Source organism: Gymnogyps californianus, chromosome Z (genome assembly GCF_018139145.2).
Source record: "Gymnogyps californianus isolate 813 chromosome Z, ASM1813914v2, whole genome shotgun sequence".
Lineage (NCBI taxonomy): Eukaryota > Metazoa > Chordata > Aves > Accipitriformes > Cathartidae > Gymnogyps > Gymnogyps californianus.
In genome coordinates this window covers 22,492,242-22,517,577 of record NC_059500.1, presented here as the reverse complement: position 1 = coordinate 22,517,577, position 25,336 = coordinate 22,492,242, and the positions used below count along the sequence as shown (strand labels likewise).

At 39.1% G+C, this 25,336-nt stretch overlaps 1 protein-coding gene across 7 annotated transcripts in view; it reads left to right on the top strand.

Annotated features, from left to right (window-relative positions):
• Positions 1-25,336, top strand: part of APC (APC regulator of WNT signaling pathway) — a 65,920-nt gene that overhangs the window by 20,772 nt on the left and 19,812 nt on the right. For 4 of the 7 annotated variants that reach the window (XM_050912512.1, XM_050912510.1, XM_050912507.1 and 1 more), the window contains exons 4-7: positions 4,741-4,849; positions 7,604-7,717; positions 12,699-12,782; positions 22,498-22,602. In XM_050912512.1, the coding sequence (XP_050768469.1) occupies positions 4,741-4,849; positions 7,604-7,717; positions 12,699-12,782; positions 22,498-22,602 (412 nt within the window). The remainder of the gene's footprint in view (positions 1-4,740; positions 4,850-7,603; positions 7,718-12,698; positions 12,783-22,497; positions 22,603-25,336) is intronic. The other 3 variants (XM_050912513.1, XM_050912509.1, XM_050912508.1) reach the window with 1 other exon arrangement.

Sequence of the window (25,336 nt, the reverse complement as noted above, 5' to 3'; positions counted from 1 at the left end):
ATTTTCCTAGTCAGGATCACTAGTTATATTTGTTCCATTGCATAAAATCTAGATTCCTGAGGAGCTGTATAAGAATATTTAGGAATTTGGGAATCTCTTCCCCCTTGCCCATCCCAGTCTTCAAGAATCTAATGTGTCTGTCATTTTCCGTCTTGACAAAACAGTGTACTTGTTTGTATTCTTCCAGTGCTGTTTTTTACCGCATGTGATACTAAAATCTTGGAGTGTAGTTAGGACTTTCGGTTACGATTCAAGTGAACTCCAGGTCACTTGGAACAAGGAGTATTAATTTATAGCAGCTGGAGTTCTTCAAGGTGGTTAGCACATTTGATTTATGATCTGTGATCCTTTCCCACTCTTGTGGATTCTAAGGTGATAGTTCTTTGGACGTTTTTCTTGGCGATAAACACAGCTTAGGCAGTAAACTGGTCTTTGTTCCAAATAACGCTGAAAAAAAGGGATAAGGCTATTGTAATTTCAGATGAGCTTAGGCAGTGTTACTGTCACAGCTGATGGGGTTAAGATTTGTGCTGTAGAGAAGATGATCTGTAGAGGCATGGCCAGATCACATCTGGCTTCATTATTAGTGAAATGATTGATAATCCAAACTGCCCTACTCTTTATGCTGTTTCAGGGGACATGTAGGAATGTGTAGGGCATTGATGTGGACCCTGTGTAGCCAAATGAATCAGAACTTGGGGTGGGGAGTGTAGGACCATGCATCTGAAACCACTACAATTTCTGAAAGAAAATTAACCACTTGTTTTCCTACGCTTTGTGTCTGAACTTGTTTGACATATTTACTAAGTTTCTGCGTTTCTAAATATATATATAAACACCTGTTATTTGCTAATAGAATTTTTGGGGGCACTTAAACAGAGTTTCGAAGAACTCATGGCACCTGACATGCCTCAAAATATTAAAATGATTTAGAAGAAAATAACATCTGTTGGAAACCTGCAGCAGGGGAACCTTTCCACTCAGTATCTTAACACACTGGCACAATATATGCTGCTCATGGGCAACAGTGTTTGGGCGAGGACCAAATCATGTACTAACTGTGTGTGAACTTGGCAAATTCATGAGATGTTTATTAATAAACTAATTCACTGGATGTTTATTAATGTAAACAAGTAAGAATCAAGAAAAAATTGCTAAAATTTGCTTTGTATTGAAAAAAATGTTTAGCTTGACTAAAAGTGATCTTCTGAGAGGAAGAAAATTAATCAATTGATTCACTTACCAGAATGAAAATGAAATTGTCTTGCCTCTTTCTCATTTGCTTAGCTCTCCTCTAATTTCAAAGTCAAAAAAAGAAAAGAGAAAAAAGTGGAGGGTGTATGTTTTTAGGTTGCCAATTTAGAATACACTATTCGTTAAATATCTCCTGCTTTCTGTCTGGCTATTTCCAGGTGTATTTGGTAAGACACTGTATCAACAACAAAACTTTTCAGAGTGTGCTGCAGGTTACTTTTTGTGTTGGTTTGCCTTTTGCAATTTAGTGAATTTAATAATCGCACCTGTGTAAGTTCTGTAATTTACCGCTAAAGATGACAATCTTATGATGAATTTTTTATGAAAATGTTTGTGTGCCTTGTTTATTCCTTCTGGTTTATGTCACTCCTTTTTTTATTTTCTTAATGTTGATTTTGAGCATTTTCTCTGTGTCATGACTTCTTTCCCACCCTACTCTTATCTCCCTTTGGCTGACTGTACAACTTACCTAAGTCTTTACAGCATCTATCAGCAGTGTTTCATTTTCAAGATTTTGTTTTATCACCTACCAATTGAAGTGCAAGTATTAATTATAATTGTAATTTACATAATGCAAGTAGAGTAGCATATAGTTTGTTTCCCTGCTCCCTTTTAACTGGGAATAACATTGACATAATTATGCAGAAAAGATTTCCAAAAGAAGAAACCAGTTTTCTGCATTCATTCAGCTTCATATATTGTTGGGAACTTCAAAAATACCACATTAGAGAAGTCTTTCGCAATACCTGCCCTTCAGAAAAGCAGTTCAAATTGGAAACTTTTTGTTAGCTCATAAAAATAGTGTGAAGTTCCAAAAGCTTGCTTCATTTGCCTTGCTGCATTCTCACTGAACTTGACAGTGTATGACAGAGAACAGAATTTTCTCTGATACTGTGAAAGTCCTGATGTAAACAATTTTGGGGTATAAAAAGATGGAATAAGTGCACTGGATTTTTCCATCAGTTTTTTTCCATGATCAGTAACAGCTCTTCCACATTAAATGCTCTCCTAACCTCAAGAAGTTCCAGAAGGCTGAGAAGGAGCTATGCTTCTAGTATTTGATAGTAATGTTAAGTGCGAGGACCAGCTTATCAGACACATCTACAGAGACTTGCTGCTTATTTTCAAGGACATTGAAGTGCAACCTGCTACCAACCCTTCAGGCTTTGTGCTGAGAGACCTTAAAGACATTGTTAAAACCTAAATTCTCATGGAGCAGTGATACCAAACTAGTAATCCCAAATAAAGCATTACTCAGAAGCAAAATTGACACTATTAAATTAAAGGAGTTGCCCTCAGGTCACGCATTATGTTGTTTATGGAGCACTGATGGTTCCTAAGTTCTTTTCTTGCTTCTAGCATCTATTGTACGTGTCAAAACAGATTGAATGACACAGTGTCTCACAAACTGAATACCCTACATTTTAGAAGAGGAACTTGATCACATGTTCGCTGAGGTGGAAGTAATCCCTCTGGTTTCTACCACCAGCTCTTTGATATCCAGAGGCAGAATTAGTCAGTCCTTTCACATTTGCAAATCCTCATCTGGTAAAAATACTTTTTATAAGGATTGCATTAATTATGCTTTTGCAAATTTGATTTCACAAACTGGACACAACCAGTGCATGGGCACCCAAGGTGGTAAAAAGGGAAGCCATGCAGAATGCCTGCACGTGCGGAGATCAGGCACTCAGGGTGTGTGTTAAGAGGATGGGCAGGTGGGAGGCTGAAAGAATGACTTTCCTCACAGGCTTTCCCCTAGCACCATCTGCTAGCTTTTCCTTCAGTCTGTCTGAAGGACTTAAGGAATTCCTGCCAGCTCCATCCTTGTGGCTGAAAAATTAGTGTTTTCCTGTAATCCTGCTACAGTTACCTGCAATGGTATGGTAATTGTTGTTTGTTGCTTCTTTTCACTGATTTTGATTGTAAACCTGTCTGGTGTAAAAGCTGCCCAGTAAATGACTTAAGGTGTAGTCTTGACATTCTTAAAACAGTTCTGTTTCAACATAACTGTTGAATCAAATCTGGAAATTTGTCATTCTATTCATATTTAAAAACATTCGGCACTCTTAGATGTGTGTAGTTTTTCAGTCCTTGCAGTTGAAGTGAGAGATCCTGTCAATTTTAATTTTCCATTTGAACATTGGTCAGGTCATTTGCATTGAGTATGGAGTATAAATGTTGAGTCATCAAAACTAGTTTGAAACATTTTTAAAGCAGGAACTAAGTCAAACAGATCCTTTAAAATAAGCATTTTTTAAGTTCATTCTTCTACATGAAGAAAGAATCTGTCACGTGGAAGTTTGATTATCTCCATCTCAAATCATGAATGGGATGCATTATCAAAGTAGTCAGGGGAAATTTGTGTTTTTGTTGTATGCTGTGTTTTTGTTCCTTAATGACGTACAGTGATTATGGATAATGTGTTTGTGTGCTTTATAAAGGTTCACATGGCTCTTGCTCACAAAGACCACAACCTGAGTTTAGAGAGAGGGATGCAGAAGTTAAGGGATGGGAAATAATACTGGGCAAACTCCTATGCAGCGTTCTGTCTTCTGGCTAAGTGTTGATTTCAGCATTTCTGTTAATGTTAATAAGCAATATTAAAATGTCAGAAGGAAGAAGAGTGCTTACAGAAAGCATTTATAAGAAACTAATAAACTTGTCTCTTAAAAAAAAAACAACCAAAACCAACCAAAACACAAAAAACCAAGAGTGGCTTTTCTGTATACTCCTTCTAGCCAGATTTTGCCTGAAAATTTTAATACATATTTTGAAAAGTGTTGTAACAATGAATGCTATGTAACTATATTGATAAAATTTGCAACTATATAAATGTAGTTCATGAAGGATTGGTAAAATAGTATGTAAAATTTCTGATAGATTTTTTCCTTGGTAGTCTGTATATATTAATCTTCTTTCTCATATACTACTCAGGTATGCAGTATGCTTATACCCATTTAAAATGTTTTGAACAGCTGCAAATGTATCCTGTCTGTAACATTTGATGGAAAATACTCCTTTAAAGTATTTTTAGTACTCATAGAAATAGCTTGATTTTGTGTGCTTTACCCATAGTTTTGGTATGGGTGACAAAGTTAGTAAGGAGACACTGCACGGGCAGATGAAATAATTTAATTCAGTAATGTGATTCAGGGAAGTATATGCTCCTGTGACATCCAGGCCTTTTCTTAAATGTAGTTTGATGCATTGTACAAAGCATATTGTCTAAAAGAAGAAGGATGTAAGTTAGCACATGACTAATAACTGTGTTTTGCTTTCACAAAATGCCTCTTAGCTTTAGATTTCAAAGTGGTTTTGTAGAGAAATGTAGGGAACTGCACCCACCTCCTCAAATGTCTTCTCAGTGCCCTCTTCAAACCTTGTTTCTCATAACCTTTTTTATGGGTATCAATGCCTATTTCTCTACCTACATACGGTAATGAGGTCTCAATAGTGAGATATTTCCCACTTTGTTTTTAATAGATCTCTTTTGCTTGCGGAGCTTGAGAAAGAAGAGAAAGAAAAGGACTGGTATTATGCCCAGCTTCAGAACCTGACTAAAAGGATTGATAGTCTCCCTCTTACTGAAAATGTAAGTACCTTCAGTATGCTTGGTCATGTATCTGGTGCTGTGATCTTGGTTTAGATGCTGTGTATATTTTATGAATTTGGTGACATTCTCTACTATCATTTTAATTTAAAACATTTTTTATTCACTATGTAAAGCTAACTTAGCCTAAATAATGCATTTTTCATATATAATTTTACAGATTAAAATTCATACCTATCAGTATAAATGTCAGTGATAGAGAGGAGCACTGACAAGTCATTATGACAAACGAATTACATGTCAGTATGCTTCTTTAACTTTATCCCCCAAAGGTCTTTTCTCTATCCATTCTGTTATTTAGTGGATTCTTTTACTTTTGAGAGCATGTGGTGGCGTGACCCTGGCTGGATGCCAGATGCCCACCAAAGCCGCTCTGTCACTCCCCTCCTCAGCCAGACAGGGGAGAGAAAATATAACGAAAGGCTTGTGGGTCAAGATAAGGACAGGGAGATCACTCACCAATTACCGTCATGGGCAAAACAGACTTGACTTGGGGAAAAATTAGTTTAATTTATTGCTAGTCAAATTAGAGCAGGATAATGAGAAATAAAACCAAATCTTAAAACACCTTCCCCCCACCCCTCCCTTCTTCCCAGGCTTAACTTTACTCCTTATTTTCTCTACCTCCTCCCCCCGAGCGGCGCAGGGGGACGGTGAATGGGGGTTTGGGTCAGTTCATCACACGTTGTTTCTGCCGCTCCTTCCTCCTCAGGGGGAGGAGGACTCACACTCTTCCCCTGCTCCAGCGTGGGGTCCCTCCCACGGGAGACAGTCCTTCACGAACTTCTCCAAAGTGAGTCCTTCCCATGGGCTACAGTTCTTCACGAACTGCTCCAGCATGGGTCCCTTTCATGGGGTGCAGTCCTTCAGGAACAGACTGCTCCAGCGTGGGTCCCCTGCGGGGTCACAAGTCCTGCCAGCAAACCTGCTCCAGCGTGGGCTCCTCTCTCCATGGGGCCACGGGTCCGCAGGTCCTGCCAGGAGCCTGCTCCAGCGCGGGCTTCCCACGGGGTCACAGCGTCCTTCAGGCATCCACCTGCTCCAGCGTGGACCTCCATGGGCTGCAGGAGGACAGCCTGCCTCACCATGGTCTTCCCCACGGGCTGCAGGGGAATCTCTGCTCCGGCACCTGGAGCACCTCCTCCCCCTCCTTCTTCACTGACCTTGGTGTCTGCGGAGTTGTTCCTCTCACATCTTCTCACTCCTCTCTCTGGCTGAAGTTTCTGTTGTGCAGTAACTTTTTCCCTTTCTTAAATATGTTATCCCAGAGGCGCTACCCCCGTCACTGATGGGCTCAGCCTTGGCCAGCGGCAGGCCCGATTTGGAGCCGGCTGGCATTGGCTCTGTCGGACACAGGGGAAGCTTCTGGCAGCTTCTCGCAGCAGGCACCCCTGTAGCCCCCCCGCTACCAAGACCTTGCCACGCAAACCCAATACAGAGCAATATTAGCCTAAGAGACAATTTACACAGCAGCTCTTAATTCATAACAAATAAAGTGGTGCTATAGCCTATGCAGGTATTGTTGCTCCAAGCTTTTACCTTGGGATCTCCAAACTATTTATAGTCAAGTCACCATTATCTGGGATAATAAAGATGTCCGATAGCCCAGATAATACAGGTTTTCCTGTTGTCAGACCTCAGCAGCTTGGATATATTTGCAGTGCACTCCTTCACACACACAGTGTTGGGAAGACCTGGTTGCCCATCTTTACAGAGTCATACCAGATCAGGAATCAGGCAGCCTCCTGGAAATGGAAACAGACAATGGAAACACTTCCGTGACTGGGGTAAAGCAGCTGGACTTCAGCAAATCTAACACTGAGTCATGGCTGAGCTTATCAGAGCACCAGAAGCAAGGGGAGAAGGTCTGAAAAGGATCTTGAGGAAGTGCAACCCATTCCCAAAGGCACTGTCAGCTGTATCTGTGTCACTCTGTTGTAGGTTTTAAGATTGTCTCCCCATTTTCATAGGTAATGAATTAAATTAGTTCTTCCTATGATTAGAATGTCTTACTTAACATCTACACTAAATGTCTTTTGTGGTAATTTATTTCCATTACTACTTACTCCAGCCACAACAGAATGACAGATCCCATTCTTTTTAGTAGCATTTTACATATTTGTGGATAATTGTCTCTTTTTGACTCTCTGAATTGACCTTGGTGAAGTCTTCTGGGAGGACTGCTCTTGGAGACTCATTTATTTGCAAACAGTAATTGTCCAAAACCAGTGAAGTGCTTTGCTCCTGCCTTGAAAAATCTATCGGTTGGTGTCTTCCCTTAAGCTGTGGTGGTGTTCCTGAATCAAACACTTGTGCTTTTTTCACAGGATAGTTAAAAATAGGGTAGATAGCAGTACCATGAATACCATCACTATGTGCAGTAGTTTGATACCTCTGAATATTTTTGAAAATACTGATTCGGATGGCACACCTAACAGTTTTGTTGGTATACTGACATATGTTAGTAGTCAGATGTTCCAGGCTTGTAATGAATGATACTGTCTCAATGTTTATCTATTATATTTAGTCATTTGACAAAACTTGCAGATAGTCTGTTGGTTGAACATTATGTGTTCTTATTTTTAATAATGTAGTCATATTTAAGGCTATATTACTATGTTGTGTTTGTTTATGAAGTTTGGTGTGGAAAAGTAATTGTTCTGCTTTTGTTCAGAGAAATACATAGTTTACATAAACGTTATTTACTAAAATACCTTGTCTATACTTCAATTTCAGTTCTCCTTGCAAACAGATATGACCAGAAGGCAGTTGGAGTATGAGGCAAGGCAAATCAGAGCTGCAATGGAAGAACAACTAGGTACTTGTCAGGACATGGAGAAGCGAGCACAGGTATAGTTTGTCTTTCATTATTAGAAGGAATGGAAAAAGTTTTCCTGCATTGTTATTGAATTATTAGTAGTTGTATCTTTAAACTGTGTGTAAACACAGTGGTACCTTAGAGCATTTAGTTAGCCTTTCAAATACAAAAATAGGAATCAGAACATAGGAAATAACTACTCAGCAAAAACTACCCTCCTCTGCCTGTTTAAGAGAAGACTTGTGAATAGGCAGAAGTAGACAATTTCCTCAAAAGAAAATATTTTTTTTATTATTATTTGCTTCTAATTTATTACCGTTTTAGCTTCAAACAAACATGTATTTACAACTGCTTTATTTTGCATCTGTCATGCTGGATTTTTTTCATGCTTTTAAGTTTAGAATAAAATCCAGCTACTATTGTTAAGTTTCCTTAACCAGAAACCATACATCAAGGAATAATCTTTCAAAACAAGGTATTCAAGTAAAATGTAACTCAGATAGATATCTGGAAGTTGTTTGCTCTCACCAAGAGTTGTTTTGCATTCATGATGAGGACATGTACAATTCTGTATGCAAATCATGTTACACACATTTGGAAGTATAACTCAGAATGTAATTGTGTGGAGCCTGTAAATGGAATAATCAGTTGCTTGGTGGTTATAAAAACTATTCCCCCACAGTAGTAGAGCGACAATTTTAATTACTTATTGCCATTTATTTCCAGAGATGTTAAATAAGCAGCTTGGTAAGGTAGTCTGGTTTTTTATGGTGAATGTTACCAAAGTAAGTCCTTTCAATAAAAATAGTCTCTTTAGACTCTATTTTTCTTACTAGGTTTACTCAGCACAAAATTTTGCTACATAAGAAACATTTCTAATTAATTTTGTTTGTAATTAGAAAAGCTGCTTTAAAGTGAGTAATTTAGTAGGAGTTTTCAGAAAATTCATATGGTTATAAGTATTTAGCACAACAGATATCCTGCAATTGTCAGGTAAGTACATAAAGGCTGTGTAGGGATTTGTCTATATAGACGTACTCAGACAGACCCAAGTCTAATCTGCCTGGATAATAACTGGCTCTGATCTGGAAGCCATATGGCTGTGTTACTGAGGTTTGTCAGCAGTGGTGAAGCCCTGCACGAACTCAGCTGTGCAACTTGTGCCAGCCAGTCCTGAGTGAAGGCAGAGCAGACTCAGGATTGTCTGCGGATATCTAGTTAGCCCTGTTGCAGAAGAAGGTGTTACGGCATTGACACTAGAACTTCTGGGAAAATTCTCTTGCTGCTAACAAGCTTAAGCTAGAGTAAGGTCGATGAAGCTAAATAGGTAGGGTAGGCTGCTGGTGAAATTCTAAATGCACTCAGGCAGAGAATAAATGAAATTTTTCAGAGAAACAATTTGACCGTAGTTATATCACTATGAAAGTAATTAAGTTGTCCCTGAAGTAGCTTCTTCCCTGCTTGTTCTTTTTTAATTCTGTAGGGCAAAAAATGCTACCAAAAATATGTTGAAATCCTTCATGGTTTTCTGAATTAATGTTTGCCCCTGGGTTTAGCACAACTGTTTTACTTTATATATATGTATAACACTTACATACTTACAGAAATTACTGTGTCTATTGTGATTATATAAAGATTATAAATTGGAAGTAACTACTTCTGCATGTGCTTCTTGTGAATTTGACTGGTAATTCCCCTTGGTTTCATTTTACCAAGGACACGTGCCAAAACTGTGTAGAAGTTCATTGGTGTACAAATACATAAAAGCAAATTCTGGAGTATTTCACTGTGATGTTTGAATGTGCAAACTGAAACATTCATATTTGGCAAGTATAGTGAACTTGCTAGTTTTTCAACTTTCTGCTCTGTTTTTTCCTTCCACCCTAACTGATTGTGACACACAATACAATGCAAAATGTAGATTGAAGGGAGAGAATGGTTCAGCTATATAAAGGCTGACATTGCAGACATCTCTATTGAGAGTCCCAAAGATTATTCTGTGAGAGAGCTGATAACCTGCTGTTGCCCAAGTAATCGATGCACTAGCCACCTTTTCTCATGGACCTTAAAATAATGGCCTTGTCCCTTTTTCATCTGTCATGATTGGGCTTTGTTTCCTTTAACCTCCTCTTTCTGAAGCAAGTTAGCTCACAGCAACTCAGTCTTTTATGAAGATTGTATACAAGCACACGCCCAACAGTTATTCAGAAAGATGTATTAGAAGACTGTTAGCAATTTTATTTTAGCTTGTTTAATTATTTACACTAACTTGTACTATTCCCTGAAGTTTATAATTTCACATGGTAGTTCTTGAAAAAACAAAAAAGCATACTTATCCATGTTTTATTTTGACTATTCAAATGTTGTAGCCTATGTATGTTGTAATAAGTAGGAGCAAACTTAATTTCTGTAAAATACAAAAAATTAAAATTTCAATTCCAAGACTGAAATCACGTTCACATAGAATTTATTTTTCCTTCATGCCAGAACAAGAAGGATCTCATTTTTTTTAGGTTTAGAGTTCCTTAAAATCTCACAAGAAATAATCATTCTCATAAGAATTTATCCAAAGATCCTTAAAAGTTTGCTAAAACAGCAGACCACTGAAGATATAAGAAAATTTGGATCCTGGAGTCTCGCACAGATGACGATTTCAGCACTGTTAGATTCATACAGTGGTCTTGTTTGTAAATGTAGACCAACCATTAATAATTTTGTCTATTATGTGTCTTTATTTGGCGGGGGGGGGGGGAATCAAGCTTTTTAAAATAAAGTAATATTCCTTGTTTTTACTTTCTAGAAAGTGACTTTTTCTGTCACTCTGAATATGGAGGAATTTTTTTTTTTTTTTTTTTTGTTAAAAGTCTTACCAGAGCGGTAAAATCCAAATAACTTGTAACTTTAAATGTTAAGTTACTTTATCCAACAATTTTATGTTAATAAAGGTGATGAGTAAATATAACAGTGAATGGGAATGTACTATGAACAAATAGGAATAAAAAGTTATTTTCTTCTATAGATTCTAAAGTTAAAGCCATTCCTGGTCCTTGTTTGATTGTGTACCTCTGTTTTTGCATGTTTGCTGTTAGGCTGTACCCCTTTGTGGCAAGAAATGCATTCTTTTTTCTGCTTGTCCAGTGTTTGGTACAAAATATGTTCCTGGTTAATGGAACTCCTCAGTTTCCCTGCAATACAAATAATGAATTAGCAGAAAGAAGAACGGTCTGATGTTTAAATCTCTGGACTAAAATTGGCAAGGGTGGATTGAATTCCTGTCCCTTTTGAGGACTCCATCAGTGATACTGGGCAAATCGTGCAATATTTAATTTTTTTTCATCTGCACAAAAATACTTTCTTGTGTTTAGGTGTGTATATACAGATATTCAGATTCTCTTGATGCCCTTTATGGAATAAATTGCTGGTTACACAGAAAGAAGCTCAATTCAGGGGAAATTCAAGTTGTTCTTAAAGACAATGAGAGACGTATTCTGTGAATCATGCATCACGTCACTAATGCACAGTTGGTGCATTGGTTGCAATATATTGCATATATTTTTATTATTTTTCTAATACTTAAGAATTTCTTGATCCAGGAGCAAAAGGCATCCAGGAACAAAAAACAGAATTATCTGTTTGCCTCGTGTTGTGCTGAAGCTTCTGTGTATGCAGCTTTCAAATTTTTATTTGCATTTTTTTCATACTTTGCTTTCCAAATTCAAATCAAATTTATAGTTAAACGTTCGTAGCTTTGCATCTCTACTAAATGTTGACGTTTATGGTGCTTTTCCCATAGCTGCTTATGGTGCGTATTTTAGGAATTCATTCTATTTTGTGATTATATTTTCTTCTATATTTCTAAAATTTCTAGATAACATTGTGTTTCTATTCCATGTGTATCTTTTGGCATTAGCACCTTTTAAAAATTCATCTTATTTCCATTTTCAGATTATAAATGTGTTAAATAAGATGGGTTATAATGCTGATCCTTGCAGTGTCCACTAGATGCACAAAGCCTTTCCTTTTTTAGTATAGCATTGTAAATCTTAATCAGGTAAAAGAATCAGGATTTTTCTTTCAACTATTTGTCCATTTTATTAAGCTATCCATCACACAAAAAAATACTATTTAATCAGTTGGGTGTTCTGTTCATATCCTGATACTATTGGGCTAATTATTTTCTGCCCACTTTTAAAGTCAAATAATGTCAATTTATTAGATTACCAAGCTCATACAGGGATATGTAACTTTATACACTTAGTGTTTCACAGAGTCGTAATGCATCCTGTGCTTCACAGTACAACTTGTATGGAGTATGTGTGTCCTGTAACATTTGGGTTTTTAACATTCCCTTTACTAACCACAGAATGGTTGCAGTGGGGAATGAGTAGTAATATGGCTGTAAAAGACTCTGATTCAGAGATGTCTATAAAATCCCAGACAAACCAAAGAAGCAGTATGTAGTTTTCTTTGTACTGAGCCTGTTAAATTCTTTGAGATTTGTAGGAGCCGAAAATATTCAGAGTCGGTGCGTAAGCAAAACTCCCAAATCATTATAGTAGCTTAATATAATAGAAGTCATTCAGGATTTCATACCTTCAAGACACTCTGCAAATGTAAATCTCTCTCAAATCTCTGTAAGGCAAGTAGAATTCTAACATTTGAGAAGAAAGTCAAATAATTTGCTAAAGATCTGCACAAAATGTCCGTTTCAGAAACAGGAAAATTGTGCAAGTTAACTGGAGCATTTTTTTAATACCTGAATGTGTACTGTGTAATGACCTATTATATCCAAATGAGCATCAGTTTTATTAAAAACCCAACTACTCACTATGTTTTGAGTGTTGGCAATCATGCCTGTGTTTTATTATGAAGAACACTTGAATTACCACATGAATGCAGTAGTTTTGTTTTGTAGTCAGCTGTATTTGCAAAGAACTCTTCATGTTGTCATTGTATACAGTAAGTAAAAGGAGTTTTTGAACAAAATCAAACAGGAAAATGCATTCATTTCAGGTGAGGGTGGCGAGAATTCAACAAATAGAGAAGGACATTCTTCGTATACGACAGCTCCTGCAATCACAAGCAGCTGAAGCAGAGGTTAGTGAGCAATTACTTGCCTTCTTTTGATTATGGTCTGTATCTTCTTTAAAAAAAACAAATTATTTTAGTAAAGTGGTAGGCAGGATTATTTCCATCAGGTAGTGATGTCACAGTTAATCAACTAGTCAATATATATAGGCTGTTACTTCCTCTCTTACCAGTGAACTGAGGGTGGAATACTTGGATTAGTCTTCATGCTACTATTGAACTTTAATCACTAATGATATATCAGTTAAAAGTTTAACATGAAATTTCAGTAAAAATGCCAAAGTGCAATGTATTATAAAGGCTGAGTCTTGGTTTTAGCAAATAATTATAACAATCAGTTGTACATGCCTTTCTAAATATGAATCTCTGATAAGCACCTTCATGGTTTGCTTATCTTTTTTGAGAGATAAGATTAAAAAAAGGGTGAATACAGCTTCTGTCGGACTTCATTATAGAAGCCTGGCATATTTTCAGTGTTTAAGTATTGGGTTCTATATTAAGGAATACAAGATAATGTTTCCTGTAAAGTGCAAAGTCCATAGTAGTAACTGCCATAGCAAAAACTGCTCTCATACTGGAAATTCACTTACAAGGTCAACTCTGTTTCTTGTACTGGTAAATTAAATATAAATTGTATGTTGGACCTGAATATTTTATGGTTTGTCTTCACCCAAAATAACTATGGTGAAAGCTCAGAGCAGCATTTGGATTAGTAAGGGATGTATATTTTTCCATTTTGAAAAGTAATAGTTTCATAATTCCAGGATTTGGGGGAAAATCTTGTTTTATAAGTGAAGCAGACAGTAGTGTCTATAATCAAAGTTGCCTAGTCTTTTGACATATTAGCCAATCCAGGTGTTTATACACATTGATGAGATCCCCCTCTGAGCCTTCTCTTCTCCAGGCTGAATTGTCCCAGCTCTCTCAGCCTCTCTGCATATGAGAGATGCTCCAGTCCCTTAAGCCCTGTTGGGGCCCTCCAGAGGACTTGCTCCAGTAAGTCCAATCTTTATTGTACTGGGGAGGCCGGAACGGGACACAGTACTCCAGATGCAGCCTCACCAGCTGAGTAGAGGGGAAGGGTCACCTCCCTCGACCTGCTGGCAACACACTTCTTAATGCAGCACAGGATACTGTTGGACTTTTTGCTACAAGGGTCCTCTTCTGTCAAGCTCCTTTCTAGCTGGGGCCCCCAGCATGTACTGGTGCCTGGGGTTGTTCCCTCCCAGGTGCAGGACTTTGCACTTCCCCTTGTTGAGCTGCGTGAGCTTCCTGTAAGCCCATTTCTCCAGCCTGTCCAGGTCCCTGTGAAAGGCAGCTGAACCATCTGGTGTATCAGCTTCTCCTCCCAGTTTTCTGTCATCTGCAAACTTGGTGAGGGTGCACTGTGTCCCAGCATTCAGGTCATTAATGAAGGTGTTGAACAGTACTGGTCCCAGTATTGACCCCTGGTGTACATCACTAGTGACTTGCCTCCAACTATACTTCGTGCTACTGATCATAACCCTGTGGTGCCCAGCTGTTCGCCAGTTTTCAATCCATATCACTGTCCACCTACCTAAGCCATACACTGTCAGCTTGTCTATGATGATGTTATGGGAGACAGTGTCTGAAGTTGATGTAAATAACATCAGCGCTCTTCCCTCACCCACCAAGCTAGTCACCTCATTGTAGAAGGGTTGAGCCTGACTTCCCCTTTGTAAAACCCTACTGACTGCTCCTAGTCACCTTCTTGTCTTTCATGTGTTTGGGAATGCTTTCCAGGAGGGTTTCCTTCATCACCTTCAGTCGCCAGGGACTGAGGTGAGGCTGACGAGCCTGTAGTTCCCTTGATCTTCCTTCTTGCTATTCTTGAAGATAGTGACATTTGCTCTCCTCCAGTCTTAAGGAACCTCTCCCTGCTGCCATGACCGTTCAAAAGTGGCCTTGCAATGACATTGTCCCTCTCCCTCAGCACTCATGGGTGCAACCCATGAGGCCATTAGGACTTACGTATGTCCAGTTTGTTTAAGCTCTCCCTAACCTGGTCCTCCCCACCTAGGGTAAGTGTTCCTTGCTCCAGACTTTCCTTCTGGTCTCAGGGACCTGGATTCCTGAAGGGTGGTTTTACTGGTAAAGACTGAGACAAAGAAGGCATTGAGTACCTTGGCCTTTTCTGTGTCCTATGTCACCAGATCCCCTTCCCCACTCAGCAGAAGGCCCACATTTTCCCTAGTCTTCCTTTTGCTGTTTATCTACTTGCAGAGTCCTTTTCTTGTTGCCCTTCACATCCCTGCATAATTGGACAGCAACTCTTTATTCCTGGGTCACCTAACCCCACATCTGCCTGCTGTACTCGTCCTTTTAATGCCCAAGTTCAGTTAGGAGCTTCTTGCTCATCCATACAAGCCTCCTGCTGCCCTTGCTTTGTTTCCTACTGGTTGTGATGGACCGTTCTTGAGCTTGGAGGAGGTGATCCTTGAATATCAGCCAGCTGTCCTGGACCTCTCTTCTCTGCAGGGCTGTATCCTATGGGATTCTTCCAAGCAGATTCCAACCTCTTTGCAACCTCAAGAGGTTGAAATCTGCTCTCCTGCAATGCAGGTCTGTGGTCCTGGTTTTTGCCCTTCTCCCTTCTCTTAGGATCCTGAACCCTACCATCTCATGGTCACTGCAGCCAAGGCTGCTTCTAACTTTCACATCCTCAACCAGTTCCTCCTTTTTTGTAAGTATCAGGTCCAGCACAGTACCTCTCCTTGTTGACTCTTCAGCCACCTGTGTCAGGAAGTTGTCATCAGAGCACTCAAGAAATCTCCTAGAATGTTTCATCCTGCTATTGCCCCTCCAGCAGATACCAGGGCGGCTGAAGTTCCCCATGAGGACCAGGACCTCTGCACATGAGGCTTCCTCCAGTTGTTTGGAAAAGGTCTCATCTGTTTCTTTTTCCTCATTAGGAAGTCTTTAGCAGATGTTCACAACAACAGCACCTGTCTTGGTCTGCCTGCTAATCTTCATCCATAAGCTCTTGACTGACTCCTGACCCATCCCCAGGCAGAGCTCCATGCACTCTAGCTGCTCTGTCACATAAAGGACGACAACTCCACCTCGCCTTAGAATCATAGAATGATTTAGGTTGTAAAAGACCCTTAAGATCATTGAGTCCAACCGTAAACCTAACACTACCATGTCCCTAAGCACCATGTCTACACATCTTTTAAATACCTCCAGGCATGCTGACTCAACCACTTCCCTGTTCCAATGCTTGACAACCCTTTCGGTGAAGAAATTTTTCCTAATATCCAATCTAAACCTCCCCTGGTGCCACTTGAGGCCATTTCCTATTGTCCTGTCATTTGTTACTTGGGAAAAGAGGTGAACACCCACCTCGTTACAGCCTCCTTTCAGGTAGTTGTAGAGAGCAATAAGGTCTCCCCTCAGCCTTCCCAGCCTGTCCTTCCTAAAATGTCTGTATTCTTCAATTGCAGCCTTCCAGTCATATGAGCTATCCCACCACATCTCCATGATCCCGGTGATGCCGTAGCCCCATGACTGCACTCACTTCAACTCCTCCTGTTTGTTCCCTATGCAGTGTGCATTAGTGTAGAGGCATGCCAGAGAGGCACCCAAGCATGCCGATTCCCCAGCACAGGCTTGAGAGCTTTGCCCACAAGGCTGTTCTGCTGCACCTCCTTCCTTACATGCTTAAGGGGATTCCAGTTAATCTCACTTGCGTGGATTGCCCTTGTGTTCCCATCAGCCAGGGCCCTTGCCTTGCCTGCCCTATCGCCAACTTCCTTACTTGCTTGTTGAGGAATCACTCTGTCCCCCGTCGTTTCTAGTTTAAAGCTCTCCCTACCTGGTTGGCCAGCCTCTCAACAGATACTTTTGCCCCATTTAGTCAGACAGATCCTGTCCCCAGAGTGTTTATCTCTTACTCTGGTAAAAAAACCCTACTGTATTGTGGACTCGCTTAAGCTCAAGGACTCAAACAGCATTGAGATGCAACTACAGAATTGAAGTTTTTGTCTTAGTTCTTTACTCCTTTCACCATATTATTTGGCTGCTGAATACATGGGCATTCTAATATATCGAAATTTTGTTGTGGTGTGTCTTATCTGTAAAGTGTCTGGATGACTGGTTGTATAGTTACATATTGTAGGACAGAGTTACCAGGCTGCTGGTGGTAAAGGAGGCTGTCACGACACACTTATTAATACTTTATAGTGTGTGTTAGTTGTTTGCAAAGGATGGCCATCTCCTATGGAAAACAGCTGGATCTAATTCTGAAATTGCCTGGTGGCAGGGAGGAAGGTAGTAGCAGTCAAACTGCAGAGTCCATATAACTGAAAAATACAAACATGAGGCATTTATTATATTTTAATACTGTGCCTGATACAGTGATACCCAAATTGAATGTGCTCCTTATGTTTATAAAGATTTAGTAACAACAATAATAAATACCATAGCTTGTCTACTGATCTAGTTGGCCCTGTGGTGATGCCAATCACTGTGGAATCCAAGTGCAATATATCTTGTAGAATAAGACCAAATATAATACTGGACCATAAAAGTAGCTTTTGGAAATCGATGAGCATAGAAAATTTTGGCTCACATATTAGCACATTTTTAAGGTTTGGCAAATTACCAAGTCTCGTAAATGCTACTAGAAAAAGTTGAAGTAATTTACCTGCAAGTGATGGTATCTTCAAATTTCTGTGAGACTTCTGTTGGATATTTTGCAAGATTTTCATAATAAGGTTTGAAATCCACTGTAGAGTTAGACCCCTCCAAAGAGAATTTTTGGCTGTCAGGTACAAATCTGAAATTATTTAAAAGAAAAAAGCAAATTCTTGGCAAGTGTTTAATATGGGGTTTTCAATTTGTTATAGTGGCACAGGCCTTTCATAATATCTGTCATTTGAAATATGTAAAGTATTTCCATTGGGCAATGTTGCTGTAGATAAAATGTCAAGGTTTTATTCCGTACAGAGATTATGCTCAGCAAGCTTTAAACTGTTTCAACTGTGATGGACAGGAGTTCTCTCAAGGATTTGACTCACTAGACTTTCCTTTTTCTTTGACTCAACTGTAGCAAAATTGTTTCAATCTTATGGTTTCTTATTTTTGTTTGTTGCATTGTTCTTTGTCTTACCTTCTTACGTATAGCTGTATGTGTAATGTGTTTAACATGCAGTAATGGCAAAATAAACATTTTCTGGTATCTAGAAAATAGTAGTGTATCTGTAGTTTTCAATACACAGAAAATAATAGGGTAGTTGAATATTGGGGAAAAAACTAGTGGTTTATGCATAGAAAAGTCTTCTGTCCTAATAAATGCAGAAGAGGGCTGCTTTGGCAACTTATGTTGACAAAGTATTACGTAAAATTATTTGTAATTGGTTGTCTTAGCAAAAATGATCAAGGCCTACTATGCTTGCAAATGTCATAAAATAGCTACAGATTTATCATTTTTCTACTAGTAAATACAGGGAAATTAAGAATTGACAAGTGGTTGTTGACTATTGCTGACTTCAGAAGCACTTAGAAAATAGTGGCAAACAAGATGGAGCGAGCGGCTCTGTCTTCCTGTAATAGGCATGTGTGGTCTTCCACCATTTTGCTGCAAGAGCAAACCAGCATACTCCATTAACGTGACTCCTGTAGTGTGATGCCAGAATTCAGAAATGCCAGAGGGCTATAAACCCAGCTTACGCCTCTTCAAAAATCATGCTTCAGAATAGGTCGTGCTGTTTAACCCAGGTGTGCGGGTGACCTGTGTGCCATTCTCTAGCTGCTGTACCTCATGTAGAGGTTACAGTCTGCTGCTGTTTATGTGCTCTGGTTCTTTGCTGATGTGCTTGGTAGTTTATATATTTTCATCCACAGGTCCTACGTTCAGTGTTAAAAGGTAATGCGAAGAGGGGGCATACTTGCAGTGGTTATACTGTCTTTATAACCACTAATCCACAGTCTGTCAGATGAATATTAATTTATTTACAGTAATACTATATACAAAAAAAATTTTAATCATCCAGATGTGTGTGTGGATACGTATTTTTATGTTTTATATAATATGCATATATAATAAATATATGTTGGTACTTAAATATATATTAATACATCTATAATAAATACTTATAAGACTCACTTTTCAGTAAATACCTACTGTCTGCTGCCTGTGTTACTGTTAACTCCTTTGGGCCAGTCTGCATGAAGAGAACAGCTTCTCACTTCAAATTACTTCAGTAGCTGAAGTGGTAAAAACTCCTTGCTGTGAACTTGCAGATTTGACATTCAAGCCCAGCCGATGACTCATGTGACAGTAATGTGTGCTCATGTCGTGAGTGCATACTGCCTTTAAAGTTAGATAAGCCCTGCTAGTAACTGTTAAAAATGGCCTTATAAATTGATTTGTGTGTTACGTTGACTACTTTTTGTAGTGGCATATTTTTGAGAGTGCTTGGGGGAATGGGAAGCCACCTCATTCGTAAATAGCATGTGGCAAACAAAACGTACGTGAATGGGAGGAGAAGGACGGAGAGTGCTGAGGAGAGCAGAAACTTTTCTTGTCAGGGAATGAAATATCTCTGTGTTTGTGCTCTAGATGCATCAAAACTATTTAATAGATACACCATCATCACCACCCCAAAAAAATTGCCCCAAACCCAGGAGTGTTCTTGGAAGAGTAGTAGTATTCCCTGCCAGGTGACCCAATGGGTCAGAGCCCGACTAATGAACAGTTCAGCTTTTTGCCTCTAGCTACATTGAATACTACTTTCTGCATGGGATTGAAAATTACTGTCACCTGGAAAATTCTGTCATGAGTTATACTGGAGGCTTAGATCTAGATTTTGCCAAACTCATCGTTACACTTTATTCAAGATGGAAAGTACTGTGAGACAGGGATTCAGCAGGTAATACGTTATACTGTATTCAGCACATAGTGCGGGAAGGCCTGATCTTGACTGGGTCTGCACTCTTGTACTGGTAACCAAATTTTCTTTAGTCATTGTATGAGCATCAATAACAGTATCATTTCATACACAATGACAGAGATGGTGAGTTTTAAAATTACAGATCAGATTTAAAAGAATAGTAACACTGTGTCTCATTGTAGCGGGTTGACCCTGGCTGGATGCCAGGTGCCCACCAAAGCCACTCTATCACTCCCCCTCCTCAACTGGACAGGGGGAGAAAATAAAACGAAAGGCTTGTGGGTCGAGATAAGGACAGGGAGATCACTCACCAATTACCGTCATGGGCAAAACAGACTTGACTTGGGGAAAAATTAAGTTTAATTTATTGCTAGTCAAATTAGAGCAGGATAATGAGAAATAAAACCAAATCTTAAAACACCTTCCCCCCACCCCTCCCTTCTTCCCAGGCTTAACTTTACTCCCAATTTTCTCTACCTCCTCCCCCGAGCGGCGCAGGGGGACGGTGAATGGGGTTTGGGTCAGTTCATCACACGTTGTTTCTGCCGCTCCTTCCTCCTCAGGGGGAGGAGGACTCACACTCTTCCCCTGCTCCAGCGTGGGGTCCCTCCCACGGGAGACAGTCCTTCACGAACTTCTCCAAAGTGAGTCCTTCCCATGGGCTACAGTTCTTCACGAACTGCTCCAGCATGGGTCCCTTTCATGGGGTGCAGTCCTTCAGGAACAGACTGCTCCAGCGTGGGTCCCCTGCGGGGTCACAAGTCCTGCCAGCAAACCTGCTCCAGCGTGGGCTCCTCTCTCCACGGGGCCACGGGTCCACAGGTCCTGCCAGGAGCCTGCTCCAGCGCGGGCTTCCCACGGGGTCACAGCGTCCTTCAGGCATCCACCTGCTCCGGTGTAGGGTCCTCCATGGGCTGCAGGTGGATATCTGCTCCACCGTGGACCTCCATGGGCTCAGGGGGACAGCCTGCCTCACCATGGTCTTCCCCACGGGCTGCAGGGGAATCTCTGCTCTGGCGCCTGGAGCACCTCCTCCCCCTCCTTCTCCACTGACCTTGGTGTCTGCGGAGTTGTTCCTCTCACATCTTCTCACTCCGCTCTCTCTGGCTGCAACTCCAGCTCCCCTGTAACTTCTTTTCCCTTTCTTAAATATGCTATCCCAGAGGCGCTACCACTGTTGCTGATGGGCTCGGCCTTGGCCAGCGGTGGGTCCGTCTTGGAACCCGCTGGCATTAACTTTATCGGACATAGGGGAAGCTTCTAGCAGCTTCTCACAGCAGGCACCCCTGTAGCCCCCCCGCTACCAAAACCTTGCCACGCAAACCCAATACACTCATTTTGTGAGTTTTGCTTTGTGGGTTACTCATTTTCCATAACTGAACATACAATGTTAAGAAAAATGTTACCCGTTACTGTTTTCAATTTTCTCATGTTATTACTTTGTCTAATACTACTGTGTTCTTTGACATATCTTATTCCTTTAGTTAAACTGTATAGATTTTATTTTTGAAGTTTATCCCTAAATTATCACTTCACATGTATTTAGTTAGTTAGTGGTTTCTGAAATTCTGTTCAATGTTAAATACTTTCCAGGTTTGAGATGAATGTCTTTATATGAACAAAATAGAGTTAGTATGCCAGTGATACTGTATGAGTTTCATCACCAGGTAACTAAAGCAGTTTCAATGTATGTACATTGAAGAGAAGTATGTTTCTGCTAAAGTTAAAGAGAAATTTACATAAAGGAAGGTGAGGCAGACTATGCTATCATAGGCTGAACTGCTCAAGAACATTGCAGAGCTGCACAGGAACTGAATTTAATATACCAAGTGTAGTTAAACAAATTAATTGAGAGGGATACATGAGTGTTGTCTGTTAAGGTAGTAGCCTCCGAGTCTGAAAAATGAGGTTTGGCATCAAAACTAATACTTTGAGAATAATAGTGCTTCGGGGGTAAGCTGATACCTTTTCAACTCCAGAATTCAAGCCAGTTCCATGGACAGGATTATTTATGTCTTTCTGAAAATCTGAAACATTTTGAACACATTAATAGGTAATGTTGGATACGTCACACACTTCATAACTGCTCAGTTATTCTATTTGCTTTATTAAGAAACCGTATTTAAAGACCTGATTTTCATGTTGATCTCATGATCCCTGTCAGTGGCAGGGACACCAGTTCAATTTTCGTGTAGATGTATAGAAAATCGGGTCTCCTGAAGGAACTGAAACATATGTGTACCAGCTTGCCAGATCCATTGAATTTATTTTGATAAAATATCAGATGGATCAGTATCAGGTTATATAAATTTTATTTGCATCAAAGTGGTTATTCCTGCGCTGTTTGTCCTTAAAATTTAGAAGGATCGTACAGTACAGACATCCTTCTGTTCACACAGAAATTATTTATCTTTGATTGTGAAGCTTAATTGAACTATGCGAGCCGTAGTCTCCAGTAAATGCACAGATCACGTGACAGTGGAGAAAGACAGTTGTTTGCTCCAGTTCTGTTACATTTCTGATAGCTGTGTGAGCACAGCTGGTGGAAAATGGTGTTTCTGTGTGTCACAGCAAATCCTTTGTCTTGCAGGGCTATAATCCTCAGAGGACATGCCTCACTTTCATCCTGCAATTTTTCGAAGACACTCAGTCTCAGCTGTTAATTCTTGAGGCTAAGGGTTATGAAATACAAAGTACTGTTCACTGGCTTTGTGAGGATGCAGCATTGATGCATTCGCAGTACAGAAAGCTTTGAATGGTAAAGCGTACTTCATTTCTGTATGTAATTTCATAAACTCTTATATTAACAGAGAGCACCTCAAAGCAAGCATGATGCAGGTTCCCATGATACAGAGAGGCAGAATGAAGGTCAAGGTGCAGCAGAAATCAGCGTGGCAACTAGCAGTACTGGTCAGGTAAATTGATTATTTTGTTTGTTGATAGCATAATTAAATACTCGTAACGTACAATGCTTATATATTGGTATATATCTTACAGTGTTTGTATGCCTGCTCATTTTAAAAAGATACATGTTTTTCTTCTTTCCATCTATATGTGAGGAATTTCTTGCATTTATTGGAACGAAATGTTTTAATAAGATGAAGTATAAATATTGGATAATGCAGAGAGCATTTTTCTTTTGTTTAAATTATTAATGAGCCTAATGCTATGAAGGAGATAACAAGAACGACTACAGAAAATGTATTTTATTGTAGGTGAACTGTAATATTAGAAGTATGATTTAATTATAGAAAATTGTTCAAATTTTCACTTTAGAAATTATCACTGAAATATCAGTGATTTTTAAAAAGGAGGAGAACCAAATGGCAGGTTTATCATCAATGTTTCTTTAATACTGTTTTAGATAAAGCTTTGAAACAGTAGTATCAATGAGGTAATCTCCTGGAAGTGGCTGAAGGGTTATTTAAATGCTTCTAAATCATCTTTCATTGCTGTTCCTTTTACTAGTGAAATACGTTAGTGGAATATTTTAAGGGGTACATTAGATTTTATACTTCTAAAACAAATTTTTATCAAAATTTATGACACCTCTCTTTTGCTAAAAATACTTTGATTTACCATGTGCCTAATGATCATTCCCTTCATGATTTCCAACTGTAGCTGAGACGTTCCCACTAGAAATTTGGGTTCTTAAAACTTCACACTACAAATTTAATAGTTGAATTCGTATGCAAAATATTTTTGCTAGTCCAGGGAAGTGGAATTATTTAAATACTTCTGAAGGTGTCTTGTACAAGAAGATTTATCAGAAAGAATTGTGGTTTGGCTAGAATATTTCACTTGATTAAACATTAAGCACAGCCCATAATTTTGCTTTTGAAATATGTTTGATCACCATTTGGAATTAAGTTCTGTCAGCCATATCTGAGCAATTGCTTGAGGCTCTGACTCTAATTCTTATGACAGCTTTATTGTTTGAGAAGAAAATAGTTCAGTGCTGCTTTGGGGCTGAAAGCATAATGTATTTAAATAATTGATGCATTGTGGCTGTATCATCCATCTTCAGTGTATGAATCAGGAGTTTTTCTGGACAACATACTTAACAGGGAAGGAAGGAAGAAGGGATTGTCGTGCCTTGGCAGACTTATGCAAGTGGGAGATTCATTCATACTTCATTTGAGGTCTTATGTTGAGGATCTGTGCAACTTTGAACTTTACCTCATAAAAGTGTATAAAACATGCATATTCCTTCCTCCTGGAGGTGGATAGAGCCGGGACGCTGAATCTGTGTTAAAACAGACATCTGGGGATTACTTACTTTCAGTGCTAGTCCAGACAGAGGAGGTTTAATGGATTGGGCATAACATTTATTTCTGATAAACGAGCTCAATATACTTTGAGCAATCACTATTCAGTGGAGTGCAAAAAAAGTTTTAACCAAATCATTTGGTTTTAATTGGTTTTGTAGTCATATAGTCAGTGTTAATTGAAACACTGCCAATTGAATCCAGGATTTTTCAGGATTCAGTTATGTCCTTTTCTGCACCATCTTTCAGCTGTCTTCTCTTTTCCATTACACTCACTATCCTGCTGCTGAAGTGAAGTTTCTTTCATACCTTTGTTTTGCAAGTTTTATAAAGGAATGCAATGTGATTGTCTATTTTATTAAGAAAATGTGCCACAAAACAGGGCAAATTACCTAATTGACAGAGTAAATAGCAAGCATAGTAAAACAATGAGTGAAAGACAGTAAAGTATAAAAGGAGAAGACAAGATGAAGTAGACAGACAGGAGAAGATTTTGAAAGAGAAGTTTCTACGCAAGAAGGGTCCGTAACATCTCCTTGTCATTTCCCATTTTCTCAGATGAATGGCTACGCACCTTACACTAGTTCTTTCACGTCAGTCTTTAGGATCCAGTAAGAAACATAGTTACATTTCATTTGGGCATCCTGCAGTCCTCAAAGCAGCAAGGCCACATGATGGCTCTGAAGGAAATAGTTACCTGAATCAAAGTTGATACAGTTTTGGGGAAACAATAAGAAAATTATGCTATTTCTGTCTACACCATGGTGAATTTTAATAGGTAGTGCTCCTAACTTATGTCTTTTTTACCTTCTTGGAGAAAACTATCATACTGAAATTAATAATGGAGAATTCTGGCATGTACATTATGTTGAACCTGTAATCCTCTGAATGTAGTTTGAGGTCAAGATGAAATGAAGGGATAGCTCAGTCTAAAAATCTGGGAATTCATTCCCATATTCCTAGCACTGCAGATTATTTAAGTGAGTAATTGAGAAAATCCAATATAATTTTCATTCTAAGCTTTAAGATTTTGAATTTTTCCTATAGTCAACAGAGAAAATACGGGCTTGTTTACATAGGAAATATGTACTGGAATAAATTGTGTAAATTTAAATAATTCTAGTTGTGCTCTTTTAGCATAATAGTTATTCTGGAATGTCATGGTTTAACCCCAGCCAGCAACTAAGCACCACGCAGCCACTTCCCCCTCCCCCCTCCCAGTGGGGTGAGGAGGAGGAGGGGAAAAAAAAAAAGTAAAACTCATGGGTTGAGATAAGAACAGTTTAATAACGCAAGTAAAAGAAAAATACACTACTAAGAATAATAATAATAGTATAATAATAATAATTGTAATGAAAAGGAATATAACAAAAAAAAGGAA